The 14,989-nt window shown below is 51.8% G+C and overlaps 1 protein-coding gene across 1 annotated transcript in view; it reads left to right on the plus strand.

Moving 5' to 3' along the window:
* Positions 1–3,071: 3,071 nt before the first annotated feature.
* Adamts2 (ADAM metallopeptidase with thrombospondin type 1 motif 2) overlaps positions 3,072–14,989 on the plus strand; it is a 211,171-nt gene continuing 199,253 nt past the window's right edge. The window contains exons 1-2 of the mRNA XM_051167249.1: positions 3,072–3,293; positions 4,247–4,641. Coding sequence (XP_051023206.1) covers positions 3,155–3,293; positions 4,247–4,641 — 534 coding nt within the window. The 5' untranslated portion in view covers positions 3,072–3,154. The remainder of the gene's footprint in view (positions 3,294–4,246; positions 4,642–14,989) is intronic.

Raw genomic sequence — 14,989 nt, forward strand, 5'->3', positions numbered from 1 at the left:
GAACCCTCCCTGCTGGCTTTTAGTTTTTGGCTTTGGTATTGGGATTGAATAAATAAACAGGCTCAAGGGACTAGAAGCATTGGGGATCTTTTTGTTTTCTTTATTCTATCATTTAGCTGATTAATGAGTTAATTAATTAAGTTAGTTATAGACAGGGTCTCTAGCATAGGCTGGCCTCAAACTTGAAGCTTTCTTTTTAATTTAAAGATTTATTTATTTACATATGTAGGTGGCTTGCCTGAATGTACATTTGCACACCAGAAGATTGTACTGGGTCTCATGGATTACAGTGATAAGTGGTTGTGAGCCACCATGTGGGTGCTGGGAATTGAACTTAGGACCCCATTGCTCTTAACCACACTGAGCCATCTCGCCAGCCCCCAAACTTGTGACTTTTTTTTTTATCTCTGAGGCCTCAACCTCTGAAGTGCTGGGGATGGTAGGCCAGGACTATACTCACTCAGCCTTGCAGGTACACAGACAGACAGGCAGGCGCACACACACACACACACACACACACACACACACACACACGCACGCACGTGCGCTCGCCGTCAGCTGGGACATGCCAATAACCCTTGGTCTCTACCAAAGTGTTTAAAATGTGAAGTTTGCATGCCTGATTCACCCATAGCATCTTGCAGGGTTCTGCTGTGAGGACCAGGAGATGGGCGGGGCTGGTGCAGGGCTTCCACTGCCTCTGTTTGGGAGTCTTTCTCACACTTGTTTATCAGCTTCCGCCTCCCCTCAGGACAGGCAGTAGAAGCTAGTGTCTGGCAACCCTTCTCACTTTTCACTTCATTTACTTGGGGGACAGTCATCTTTGAAATGGAGAGATGCTGACTTCTCTTTTATGTCAGCAATTTAAAGTATGCTTCAATTTTTAAAAGTAAAACATATAGGAAATAGCAGTAGAAAGTAGTAGGTGGTAGAAAAAAATAAAACTGATAATGACCATCCACAGGATGGGACTGAGGGGGAGAGGATGAGACCCCTGAAGTAGGCAAAGCTACTGGATTGGTTTCCTTCATCTTGCTTGGAGAATCACAGGATAGAGCTGTCTCCAGCAAGGCAGCTCGGCTAGCCCAACCCTAGCCTGTCTGGTCCCCTTCATCCTCCAGATCCGGTGCATGCCGCATCTCTCTTGAAGTCTTTCAGGGCACCCTGCTCCAGTATCCTCTCCCTTCTGCCACAGTGGGATTTCAGCTCCCACTTTGGGACAAGCTGGATCATCAGGCATCAGGAATCATGCCTTCAGGGCACATGTGTGGGGAGGGGACCGTTAGCAAGCTGACAGGAAAGTATCAGAATTGTGGGTAAGCAGGAATGTGGGCCCAATTTTGCTACACCTTTCACATCCTCCAGAAAATTTAGAAATATAATTTAAAAACAAGAAAGGTCACAATTTTACCTCTCTTCCTTTCTCTTTTTCTTTTTCGATTTGTGGGACTTTTTATTTTTCCTTTTTATTTATTTATTAATTTTTGAGATAGGGTTTCTCTTGTAGTCTTGGCTGTCCTGGACTCACTTTATAGACCATACTGGCCTTGAACTCACAGAGATCCACCCGCCTCTGCCTCCTGAGTGCTGGGATTAAAGGTGTACGCCACCACGCCCGGCTGAGGTTTGTCTGTTTTAAGAGAAAATCTCACTCTGTAGACCAGGTTGGTCTCAAAGTCAGGGCAATCTTCCAGTCTCAGACTTCCCAGTGCTGGAAGTACACATATTAGCTACTACACCCAATAATCTCATCATTTTCAGTGTTGACAATAGGAATCTGCTACATCTGAAGGCTAGATCCAAGCTCAGGTGTCCTTGGGAGACAAAGAATCTTCTGGATGGACATGGCTGTCAGGCTACAATGCCTGAGCCCTCACACCGTGTCCCAGGAATGACAGACAGTACGAGGACTCTGAAGTCATGATTAGAGCCAGTTGTGCAAATCACATATTTCCCCACAAGACCAGGGCCTCCTGTTCGTAGGGAGTCATCTCTGTGTCCTCTGCCGTAGGTCCTACTTCCCAGGCCTAGGGCAGGATAAATGGAAGAGCAAAGAGACAGGTGCCCACTCTGGGACAGCAAAGCAAAGACTGAACGTGGCATTGCATAGATGTTCCTATAGAGGGGAGTCTGAGGGAGATACCCAGGAAAACAAGACCTGAGGGAGAGTCATTGGGCCCAGGGACATCAGCCTTGGCAAGACAGTAACTCCTGAAAATATGAGAAACTGAACCCTGTTGGAGAGGATGAATTCCTGTTGGCAACTCGAACTCACAGCAAACCGGCAAGGATGTTTGCTTCTGCCTTGCACGTTCACTTGGAACGGTGGAAAGGTGTCAAGAACCGTTTCTGGTGAGGACCATGGTAGCCGGCTCACTGAGGCAGGCAAAGGCAGGAACTAAGCTGTATTTTTTAGAGATGGCCCAAGTCTGACAGGAAGAGGCTGTGCCAGAGGTTGCAATGAAGGGCTTGGAGGGACCCAGAGGTTGATGAGCTGAGAGTGAGATAGAGAGGAGTTGGAGGCTGAAGGGACCTTTTAGTGAAAGAAAGTTGATCTTTGCAGTAGCCTAAGGTAAGTACTGACCTGCCCCTGGAGCAACCATGGGACCAGGCTCAGTGTTCTCCCAGACCCTCTTTCCATTTCCTGTGTCTCATCCAGCTACAAAGCACAGAAAGAGGGTGAGATGGCCTCAGGAGTCCCAAAGCAGCAGGGTGGGACCCGCATTCCCAAGGCCTTTCCGGGTAGGGTGCTACTCCTTCGAGGTGACTTGGGACGTGCAGTGGGCTCTCCCTGGCAGATCTCCAGCGCTTCTCTGCCGCCGCCTCGGGGAAGCGAGGAGCGGAGCGGGCGGCGGCCGCGCCAAGAAGCGCCGGGTCACCGCAGGCTGAGGCGCCCGCCGTCCCCGCCCTCCCCCTCGCTCGCCTTCGCCTCTTCCTCCCGCCTCCCTCGCCCGCTAGCAAGCTCGCTCCTTCGCTCTCCCCGCCTTCCCTCCGCGCTCCCCGCCCTCTCCTGCGCGCCTCGCCTCCTCCGCCCCGCGCCCTGCGGTGCTGCAGCTGCGGGCGGCTCCAGCTGCCCCCAGATGTGGGCTGGGCGGCGCGCGGGGAACTTTCGCGCCGGCTGCGAGTGCGGGGCCCCGGCTGCGGTCGGGCTGCCATGGATCTGCCGGCGGGAGCCGCTCGCCGCTTGCTCTGCCCCACTCTACTGCTGCTGCTGCTGCTGCCGCCGGCGCCTCTCCTGCTGCTGCCGCCGCCACCCGCGAGCGCCCGGCTCGCCGTCGCCACCGAGCCCCCAGGTAGGTGCCAGCCGCACCTCCATGCCCCACGACCCTCAGGCCACACTCTCCCGCCCTGTGCGCCCCGCTGCCCCCTCCTCAAGCATCGTCTGAGGCGACTTGGGCAAACTCCGCGCGCCGCGCCCGGGGCCAAGTTGGCCAACTTCGGGGCCGGGGCGGTCGCGCAGGGGGCGCACCCCAGGTGCCTTGGGGAACAGGGAACCTCGGAGCACTTGCCGCTCCGGGTGTGCAGAGTGTGGAGCTGGAGGGCCGGGAAAACCCCGCGGCGGGTCGCACAGAACCAGCACCAGCGGGTCCGGGGGAGCCAGGGTGAGGCGGCTCCCGGGGACGCTCGGGAGGAGCCGGTTCGGAGCGCGCCGCCTGCGGGCCCTGAGATTGGTTGGGGTTCCCCGGAAGGGTTTCCCTAGAGATCTGTGGGACCCTGCTCCTCCCATCCCGGGGCTTAGGTGGAAGGGGATAGGGGGTTGGCAGTGGGCTGACTGCACGCTAGACCGAGGTCAGGCCGCCAGTGAGAGGGCGAGCCCAGTCTTGGTTGCTCAGGAGGCCAATGGTGAGGACACTTGGGCAGCAGGGACCACTAAAGGGTCCGGGTGCCTGAGCAGGGGACCAGCGTAAAATGGTTTCTGAGAATCCCCATGTCCTACCAAGGACGATATAATTAAGGAGCGAGGCACTCTGGTGGGATCGCCCTTTAGGATAACAGGCGAGGTTTCCCCGGAACCTCAACTGGGAACCCACTGGGGCAGCTCTTTAGCTAGCATGGTCCTCTAGCGGGAACGGCCCGCAGGCGACGTGGTTCCGGACTGGTGGTCCTGTCAACGCCCCTTCCTGGAGGCTTCCTGGTGGAATGCCACTTCTTTTCATCTGAGGCAAGATCTGGGGGTGTCTGGCTTCCGCGGACAAGCTCTGAGGTTCCGAGATCTCTTCCAGTCTAACGCCCCTTTCTGTTGCAGGCGGGCCCCCGGGGCATGGAGCCGAGCGCATCCTGGCGGTGCCGGTGCGCACTGACGCCCAGGGCCGCTTGGTGTCCCACGTGGTGTCTTTGGAGATGGCCGGGGCGGGGGTACGAGCCCGCAGAGCCGCCCCAGTCCAGACCTCCGGCTTGCCCGGAGGCGAAGCGCAAGACCCCGGAGGACGCCTCTTCTACAACCTCACGGTATTCGGCCGAGACCTGCACCTGCGGCTGCGGCCCAACGCTCGTCTCGTGGCTCCTGGAGCCACTGTGGAGTGGCAGGGTGAGATGGGTGACACCCGGGTGGAGCCCCTGCTTGGGTCCTGTCTCTACGTTGGAGACGTGGCAGGCTTACCTAAAGCCTCTTCGGTGGCGCTCAGTAACTGCGATGGGCTGGTGAGTACTCTCTTCCAGGGGTTCCGCTCCGTTCTATTCTGGCCCTGGCTTGGGCTTTGGAAACCCAATACTAGGGAGTCCCCTGGGAGGGCGACATAGCCCGCGCTCAGACGCTCGGGACTGTCTTCTCCCCAGTGCTTAGAGAAGCACTGGTCTTGCTGCAGGGGTTGGCGGGAAGGAGCGATTTTTTGATTGGTCCGAGAAGGGTTATGAACCCCACCTCCAGCCCCAATGCCAGGCTGCTCCTTTCTGCTTCTTGCATACAAGCATAAGTTGCGGGGTGTGTGTGTGTGTGTGTGTGTGTGTGTGTGTGTGTGTGTGTGTGTGTGTGTGTGTGTGTGTTTTGGAATGTATGCATGCTTCTTCTGGTACCTGTATAATCGTGTGAACATGTGCATTGCCTCAGAAGCACGGAGGTATGCATGGGCTTCAAAAATGCGTGTCAGAGTGACTTTGAGCACGTGTGTATGTGCTGAGCTTGTGGTATGCATGGAGGCTGACAGTTTCCTTGCTTCTGTGTGTGCACAGAGCCTGAAGAGCAGGTGGTGATGTGGAAATGCCCAGCTAGACCCCTTTGTCCCTTGGCTGACCAGGAACCAGTGAGTTTTCTACTGTGGTTTCCTGTTGAAGTATTGTAGGCTACTTGAAAGATCGGCTTTCTCCCTCTAATGTGAGCCAAGGGGAGCATCAGGCAATGAAAGTCCTGGTGCCCATGGGCTGTTTGATTTTGTGGGGCAACTCCTGTTGGACCGTTAATGGGAAGTTCACTTGCCACTGGGTGTCCTCCAGGACCATGGTTGCCACAAAGGGATTCTTGGAGAAAGCCTGGATCGATGCTCACGGCAGAGGCTGACATTGGTGGTGCTGTCCTGCCACCCAGGGGCCTGGCATAGCAGAACTTATGGCAGCTTTCTATTTTGGGTTGAATGTGTAGTGGTCAGGCCGCCTGTGCTGGCCAGACGTCTGAAGCTGCCCACCGTGGGTTTTGTTCTAATCGCTGCTCCGGGTACTCTGGCTCTGGGCAAGTGGCCATGCTTCTAGCCCTGCCAGCCCTGAGCAACGCCCGACCTCAGGGAGCCCAGGTTGGCGCTGCCATCTGCAGAGCTGGCAATTACACCCCAGCCCCACAACCACTGGAAATCTTTTTATGGACACACAGGAAACATCACTTGTTGCTTCAGAAAAATCACTGCCTTTGGTCGGATTTACTCAGAGCCCTAGCACACTGCAAAGGACTCTTAAGTGTCCTTGGAGGAATCGGGTTAATTTAGAGCAAAATTTTTCTATTTTCTGTTGTCTTACTAGTCCCAGCCCCTCAGGCAAGTCATCTTTAAGGATGGCAGTGAATTTCTTAAACATGAAAGGAGATCACTGCTGGGGACATGGGACAAAGTGGTGGGGTTAATAGGGATCCCCTCTCTGCTGACATGGTGGGCCAACACCATTAGGCTTCCTTTTCTTTCTTTTTTCTTCTTTTCTTCTTTTTTTGTCTTCCTTTCTTTTCTCCCCCATCTTCTTTCTCCTCCCCTCTCTCTTCCCTTCTCCTCCCTCTCCTCTTCTTTTTCTGTATGTACCTGTACCTGGTTTTCTACTGAGTAAATTCCTTAACACTTTAAGTTCCTCGGTGCTTTCGTGGCAGGCTCACTCCTGCCTGGGGCTCTCCACACGGTGCCTCTGGTTATCACAGTGGCCCTTTAGGGGAGGTAGTAGCCTCATACCTGCCTTACAAAAGGGTCACTACGGCTTTGAAAGGGTGAGTGACTTGTCTTAGCCACACAGCCAGGGATGGTGGGTGTCTAGCGTAGGGCTGACTGGCTTCATTTGCTTCTGCTTCAGAGCTTCCCAATTCTGGGGGGCAGGAGCATAGAACTTCTGAGGTGTAATAAAAGGGACAAACTGTGCCCAGCCAAACTTCAGCGTGCTGTAAGTGGATACATGTATTTGACCCACCAAGCAGGCCATGCCCCCTTCTCCATGAACCCCTCCTCTGATGCCAACACGCTTTCTTGATAATTGCCCAGATATAGTAAAGCGGGTGAGCCAGGCTATACTGGGTAGGCAGCTCCCCAGAAATCTTACTAAAAACAGATTCAACTTCAACGCAGGGTGGCCCCAAGAAGTCTGCATTATGGTAAGCTCCCAGGCCCATGCTCTTCACTTTTGGACCATTTCTCCAAGAATAGTCTGCATGGCTGCATGAGTTTCTCTGAGCAAGTGGGGTTTAGGGGGAAAACCATAAACCATACTGGGAAAGGCTATAGTTGCATTCATCCTAGGAGTGATGTGTGTGTGAAAAGCTCTATAGTAAAGGAGTCTCACCAGTTATATTTCATCCCACATCCTGGAAGATGTAGCCTGAGCCCCCTGTTTTTTGGAGAACGCAGCTAGCACCCAAGCACATGTGTGCAGAAACCATGGTGTAGACAGGATGTGCAGGCGGCATGACCCCACTGCTTATGTATAGGTGCTCAAGGGGCCCTATCTCTGCTGTCGTAAAGTCACGTGGGTATCCTTTTCTACTTAAAGGATGAGGCAGCAGTAACTGATGACTGTGGCCACCGCTCTCTGAATCTGTTTAGTACAGCGGGACTCTAATTGAATCCACCCACTGCCTCTCTTAGTTGGGCCTCTTTAATTTACAAGTGACAGAGAATTCTTAAGTCAAGTTAGTTTAAACAGAAAGGGGAGCCTATTAGCTGACAGGGTGACAAATCTTCAGGCGTGGCTCATTAGAGGACCCTCTGCTGCCTCTCCCCTTTGCTTCCTGTGGGCAGGCCTTGTTCTTGGCTAGAGTCAAGGGGCCCCACCAGCACCCGGCTATTTCCTTTTGTGAATCACTCTACTACTCTCAGGTAGGATGATACTGACAGGGTTGGGATATGGGGTTTGAAGATTCCCATAGGGCTGAAAGAGTAAGCGGGACCCATGTGCTCCCTGCAGCGATTTGAGATTGTTCTGGCCAGAAATGAAGACCCCTGGACCAGCCAAGGGGCAGATTCTACTGGAGTTTGGTAAAGGCAGAAGATGTGCCCCATGAAGACTCATGGCATAAGACATGCCACGCATTTATGCCCAGACACACTGATGGGTTCTTGGCTAGACATGGTTACAGGCACCTCATCGTTATTTACTGGGGAGTGGGGTTGGCGGTGGTAAAATTTTTTTCTTTTCACAGCGAATGAGGGAAAAAAATGCCTAGGGAATATATATCACGTTGCTATGGAAGAATGTTCTAGTGTTTCTTGGGTTACGCAGCAGGCAAGCTAATTCACACCAGTTTTACGCACTCGCTAGAAAAGAAGCCTGCTGGTATGAGGAGTGGTGATGATGAATGACAATTTGGTGCAGTCCTACTATGTGCAGGGCTACCTACTAAGCACCTACTATCACAGCACATGCAGCGCATTCATTTACAGCCTATCTACAGATGAACAAACCAAGCCTCCAAAAGCCGAGAGGGAGCAGGCCGTTAAGATCTTGGAATCCGGTATCAAAACTCCTCTCCGTCTGATTCCAAGCCACACTCACCACGTTCTACTTTCCTTTATGTTTGTATTTGCACATCAACACAATAATAGTTCACAACAGTGGTAGCAGAACTGCATTAAAAAAAAAAAAAACATTTCTAATCTTTCCTATTTTTTTTCCCAGAGACCTCAGTCAGCAGCACTGACCACTGTCCGTGTGAATAGGGGGTGGGGTGAGTGCCACCTTGACTATCCAGGAGTCTGCTCTGAGCCGGAGCTCATCATTGGTGGATATCTTGACTCCTCACTGGTGAAAGATCACAGTGGGGGCTCTAGGAGGATGGAAACGGGCCCTTCCTACCCCTTCTTGCCGTTCTGGAAGCCCTGGTGGACTTCCGTGGCCTGTTGTGTCTGTCTAGGCAGGACCACCAATAACAGCCTACTGGCTAGTCTGGGGTGGTATCTGACCTCGAATGTTCTAGATGAGCCTGGCATAGTTCTGGGCTTTGAGAGAGGAGGCCCCCATTCTTTCCTAGGGGCCTCATTACAAGCTCCCTGCTGTGCCTGGCAGAGCCTCTGAAGTGTATCTAAGGGCTTGTGGCAACAAGGAAGTCCCTGTTGTGGGAGGTTGAGCATCTTTTCTTGGGGTTTCCTGTTGGGCTCCCATCCTGGTCAGACCTTTGGGATCCATAAAAGCCACAAAGAAAAGTGATATTGCTCCAAGGACCTGGTGCCTTCAAGGTCACATGCTGGGCTCAGTCAGTTCAAGTGCTAGGGTGAGGAAGCTCCTAGGGCTGGTCCTCATAGGGGGATCCTGTTTCCTTCCTCCCTGCCTTAGTACTGCCTGGAGGGCAGGGAGCCCATAACAGGGGAACCAAAGAGGTACCCTAGGTCAGAGCAGAGGCATCTGTTTGGCCCCTACTGCGAGTGACCTACCTAACCACCTAGGGTGGCTTCTGCCTCCTCCTTAGCCTGCCACCTTACCTAAGACGTACTGAGCTTAAATGATGGAAGGCCAGCTCACATCGGAGGGAATAAACAAGAGTCTAGTTATTTGAGAATTCCGAGGAGTGTTGGCTTCAGCCTTGGCTGGACCCAGGGGCTCAGATCATTCAGTCTCTCAGCTCCTCCATTCTTGGTGTCTATTTTAGAAGGCTCTTCCCCTCTCACCTGCACGAGGAAGCCATCCACAGCCCCGGGGCTCATCTTTAAAGCAACCACAGTGATGTGGGACTGGTATGCATCTCCTGCTGCTATGGAGGGTGGGCTAGATGAAGATCTCCATAAGACTTATGATCTGTGCTACCCACGGATGCAGGTCTTCCCTGTGTGGCCAGGAATTGTAGCACGGCCGGAGACTTCCAAACCTCACCAATACTCCATGGCAGGCCTGTGAGCTGCACCTGATCAAGAGCTGCCCTCCTTCCTTGTGGTTTTCTGCTGCTTCTGATTGGTCTTGCAACTAACACCCCAGCATCCCTTCTTCCACCCAACACTCAGAGCAGCTTTTACAAACCACTCCTTCGCCACTCCTTTGTTTCTCCTTCTCCTTCTTCTAAGATTTATTTATTTCTTATGTATACAGCACTCTGCCTGCATGCAGACCTGCAGGCCAGAAGAGGGCACTAGATCTCATTATAGATGGTTGTGAGCCACCATATGGTCACTGGGAATTGAACTCAGGACCTTTGGAAAAAGCAATCAGTGCTCTTAACCTCTGAGCCATCTCTCCAGCCCAACCTCCTTTGCTTCTTATTGCTCTCAAAACACAATAGTCCTAACCCACTGTCCTGCGGGAATCTGGCCACATCCGTCACTGTGCCGCCACTCTGGGCTTGTTGTTCCTCCAGCATGGGGTTCTCAGGGCCTTTGCACAGGCTGCGCCCTCTCTGAGGCCATCCACACTGACCTTCTCTTTACCCGCTTTGCTTTGTGGGCTTTGGCTGAATGGCACTTTGTCCTGGGAGCCACCCTGCACATACACATAGCGTGTCACACTTTGTGCTTCTTGGCAACCTGTAGTGTGAATGCTCTTGGCTATGTCTACAGGGCTCAGCTCTAGACTGGGTGAGGTCAGCTGTGGGCTGGGAAGTGACATGTCCAGGAAGTGGGTTCTGGAAGCCCCGAGTAGGGAAAGGCATGACATTTTCCCCAGAGACCCAGTGCTCCCCCTCGGCCTGCTCTGATGTCAACCACATGGTGTCTTATGTTCAGGAAGTGAGCCTCTGAATGGTTCATGCACATCCACTGTAGTTTTGCATGGCTTTCTGGCCCACAAATCTGATTTCATACCTCCTGATTTAAATCAATTCAAACAAGGTAAGGAGGTACCCCGTAGGTACCTGTGGGAAAGGCTTAATAGCGTGGGACAGGGGCTCAGGGGTCAGTCACCGTTAGCCTGAGCTCAGGGAGGCTGGCTCCTCAGGCCATCGTAACTCATGTTTCTTGCTGGGCCCTGCTCACCACTGTATGGTCAGCAACATTCCTGGTGCTGGTGGCTGATGGCTTCTGCTGTTTGTTTAGAAGGGCCCTCCTGCCCACAGCCCATCCCCCATGCCCCTAGCCATTGCTGGGTGATGAGGAGTGGAAACAGCTAGGTCTTCATTCAGGCCTGCTGTGGGTGACACAAGTGTCATGACTGCCAGGGACTCGTCTGTCTTGAGTCTCCCAGATATGCGAGGGCCTGACACAGCACTGAGGCTGACTTTCTTTTGTGGTGGCCTGAACCATGGCCTGGCACATCTCACTCTGGTCTTGAAGATCTTTAAGGATGAGTATACGTGAAGCCCTTTCTGGGAACCTGAGTCTGCATGGAAGGACAGGTGTACCCTTCCTTACTCTTAGCTTCTTTTATGGCAGGGAAACCTTGGAGGTCCCCGAGTTATGCATATATGTATGCACCTTGCCCTAGAGACTGTGTGTATGTGAGTGTATGTAACTAGCCATGGAGACTGTGTGTGTGCCTGCATGTATGTATGCATGCATGCATGCATGCATGTCTTGCATGTAGGAGCATGCACACACAGATATGTACTTGCATGTAAGTTTTTATGTGATTGCATATATAGTTACATGTGGCCATTCAAGTGTGTGTGTGTTTATGGGTGCATGTGTGTATATGCATGTGTGTGTTCTTAGCAGAGATTTTTTTTCCCCAGAGTAGGTTGTCAGTTGGGGTGGAGGTACTGGGGAGAAGAAGACCCCAGCACCTTGAATTTTAGCATTGCTTTATACCACCCCTCCTTCACTGGCAGGCGCTGTGCAAGGCCCAGGTAGGAGCCTCTCACTCTGCTGCATGTGTTTTATATTAAATGTCAGCTGTTCACGATTCTGCAGTGCTGCCATTAATATGGAGAAGTTATTACCGATCCTGGAGCTGGCTCCTTGGGTTCATCCGTGAATTTCAATTACACTGCACATCGACTTCAGGGTGGGTGAGTGGAGTGCACAGCTTCCCATTTGCTGGCAAAGGAAACTCTAGCATCCAGGACCATGGATATTGTGTTGCCGAGAGGCCAGGCAGGTTCTACCTGCTCTGACCTGACCCTCGGCGTTTCCATTGTTGACCAGGAAGGATGGGCTTAGTGTGTGGGCTGGAGGCTGCTGCGGGATCAGCTGTGCTCAGCAAAGCTGTGCAGCCTGGCAGAGGCTGTGAACTTGGTTGGTCATATGGGAAAATGGGACTCCATCAATACCCACCTCACTGAGTGTTGGAAGATGGGTGTACTGTAATCATGTAGCCCAGGCTCAGGGTTTCAGGGGTGTTGTTCATTTCTTTGAGTCTCTGTGTAGCTCTATTGGGACCAGAGCATTGTTGGCCTCAAACTTGCTGCAATGCGCTTGCCTCCCAGGTGCTGGGCTTACTAGCGTCTCTCACCACACCAAGCTGCAATGTAGTGTCTTACTCATGCTGTACCCAGCGGTTCTCACACTCCCATGGATGCAATTGCTGTCCTCATCGTAGTGAATGGAGCATTTCTTCTGCCTCGAGCTTTTTGGCTCGAGTTTTATCTACTTCTTAGTATCTTCTCTTGGAGAAAGTATAGGTGGCGAAAGTGACCATCAAGAGCCACCTTGCCAATGACAGAAATATGCATTCTGCCGATACCCCACCTTTTGGCATGTATCCATTTTGCCATCACAGCATGTGACTTTCTGGAGATATTTTGAATGGCAGGGCATCTCAACACAGAGAAACGTTAACCTCACAGGTACCCAGTCAAAATGGCCATATGAGCTATCAGTGTTGAGTTAGCGCGTGCCAAGGAATGCTATCATCTCTGGTGACCCACTTGTTTTATTAGGACTTTAGAGGTTGTGTGTGTGTGTGTGTGTGTGTGTGTGTGTGTGTGTGTGTGTAAATGTGCCTTAAAATGTTTCTTCTTACAGTTCTACAAATGTGGTTTGCTTCTGGTGATGGTGATGATGGCTGTAATGATGATGGGGTGATGATGATGATGATGACGAGAATGATGGAGATGATAGTGATGGCGAGATGGAGGTGACAGTAATGGTAATGATAGTGATGGGGTGGGGTGATAGCGATAATGACAATGGTGGTAGTGGTGGGGGTTACAGTAGTGTCTGGGATAGGGATGATGGGGTGATGATAGTGACTGTGGTGACAGGGATGTTAGTGATAGGCAGTAAGGATGAAGATGGAGACACAACTAGTGATCCCAAGGCCCTGAGAGCTGACACACAGATTTCACACAGGGGACATGCAGGGCAGCGCCAGGGACTGGAGTATGTGAGCTAGAGGGCTCTAGACAGCTCTACGAACAGGACACTGAAGGATTCATCTTTGAACCTGGGTACCTCACCTCTCCTCCTCCTCCTCCTCTTCTTCTTCCTCCCCCCCTCTCTCTGTCTCTCTCTCTCTCTCCCTCCGAAAGCAGACCATAGGGGAAATGGGTATATTGATGTTTTATGCAAGTTTGTTCAAGTCTCCGCAGTGGCCAGCATGACTGTCACAGAGCTTCTGGAGGCATAATAAGAAGAGCTGGGAACACATGGCATTTGTAGATAGTTGTGTACCGTTTGAGGGTAGGGATCTGTTCCAAGAGCAATGTCATCAGGCAATTGTGTTGTGAAAATATCATATGCTAAGCTGGCTATGACACTGCTAGGCTATATAATCTTATAGGACCACAGTTGTGCATGGCCAAAATAGCATTGCATGGCATGTGACACACATGGTACATGTATACGTTGGAATATGTGCACATAGAGGGCAGAGATTGACTCCACGTGTCTTCCTCCATTACTCTCTCTCTTAATTTTTGAGACAGGACACTTCATAGGACCCAAAACTTGTCACTCACTGATGCAGCTACACCGGTTGGCCAGAGAGCCCCAGGGACTCATGTGTCTCCTGCTCCCCATCTCCGGGCTCACAGGTGCATGCTACCTCACCTGGCTTTGAAAACGTGGCTGCTGGGATCCAAACTCATGTCCCCGTGCTTGTGCGGTGAGCACCGTCTTCCCAGACTCTCACTGTATTTTTATTTTTAAATAGACTTCACCAGAAACACCAGTTAGTTATCAAGAAAACCTCAATTTAAGCAGTACCGCAGATGAACTCCGATTTTTCCCCCTGCCGTCTGTTCTTGTAACAATGCTAAGAGGTGCGCATTATTAGAGCTTCAGGAGCCTAAGCAGTTTAGTGCTTGGATGCTGCACTGCCCCGTACAATAGCTTCAGGCCCAGGAGGGTCCTGAACATTTGAAATGTCATTGGTCTGCACCGGGAGGCACTGTACATGTAAAGTGCAATACAAACTGGACTTCCAAGATTTAGCATTGCTTCGACTCCCACAAAAAGCAAAAAATTTTACAGATTTTCAGTGTGGTGTGGTGTGTATATGTGTGTGTGTGTGTGTGTGTGTGTAGTGTGCATGTGGGTGTGTATGTGGTGTGTGTATATGTGGGGTATGTGGGGTATGCATGTGGGGTGTGCATGTGTGTGTGTGATGTATGCATGTGTGTGTGTGATGTGTGCATGTGTGTGTGTGTGATGTGTGCATGTGGGGTGTGTGGGGTGTGCATGTGTGTGTGTGATGTGTGCATGTGTGTGTGTGATGTGTGCATGTGGGGTGTGTGGGGTGTGCATGTGTGTGTGTGTGATGTGTGCGTGTGTGTGTGTGATGTGTGCGTGTGTGTGTGTGATGTGTGCATGTGTGTGTGTGATGTGTGCATGTGTATGTGTGATGTGTGCATGTGTGTGTGTGATGTGTGCATGTGTGTGTGATGTGTGCGTGTGTGTGTGTGTGATGTGTGCATGTGTGTGTGTGATGTGTGCATGTGTGTGTGTGATGTGTACGTGTGTGTGATGTGTGCATGTGTGTGTGATGTGTGCATGTGTGTGTGATGTGTACGTGTGTGTGTGATGTGTGCTTGTGTGTGTGTGATGTGTGCATGTGTGTGTGTGATGTGTGCGTGTGTGTGTGTGTGATGTGTGCGTGTGTGTGTGTGATGTGTGCGTGTGTGTGTGTGTGATGTGTGCATGTGTGTGTGTGATGTGTGCATGTGTGTGTGTGGTGTGTGCATGTGTGTGTGTGATGTGTACGTGTGTGTGTGATGTGTGCATGTGTGTGTGTGATGTGTGCATGTGTGTGTGTGATGTGTGCATGTGTGTGTGTGATGTGTACGTGTGTGTGATGTGTGCGTGTGTGTGTGTGATGTGTGCGTGTGTGTGTGATGTGTGCATGTGCGTGTGTGATGTGTGCATGTGTGTGTGTGATATGTGTGTGTGTGTGATGTGTGCATGTGTGTGTGTGTGTGATGTGTGTGTGTGTGTGTGTGTGTGTGGTGTTAAGAGTTCAATCAAGGGCCTTGTGTTTGCTGGACAAGCACTCTGCCACTGAGTAATAGCCTGTCCTC

This window comes from Acomys russatus, chromosome 25, assembly GCF_903995435.1.
Source record: "Acomys russatus chromosome 25, mAcoRus1.1, whole genome shotgun sequence".
NCBI classification, from domain to species: domain Eukaryota; kingdom Metazoa; phylum Chordata; class Mammalia; order Rodentia; family Muridae; genus Acomys; species Acomys russatus.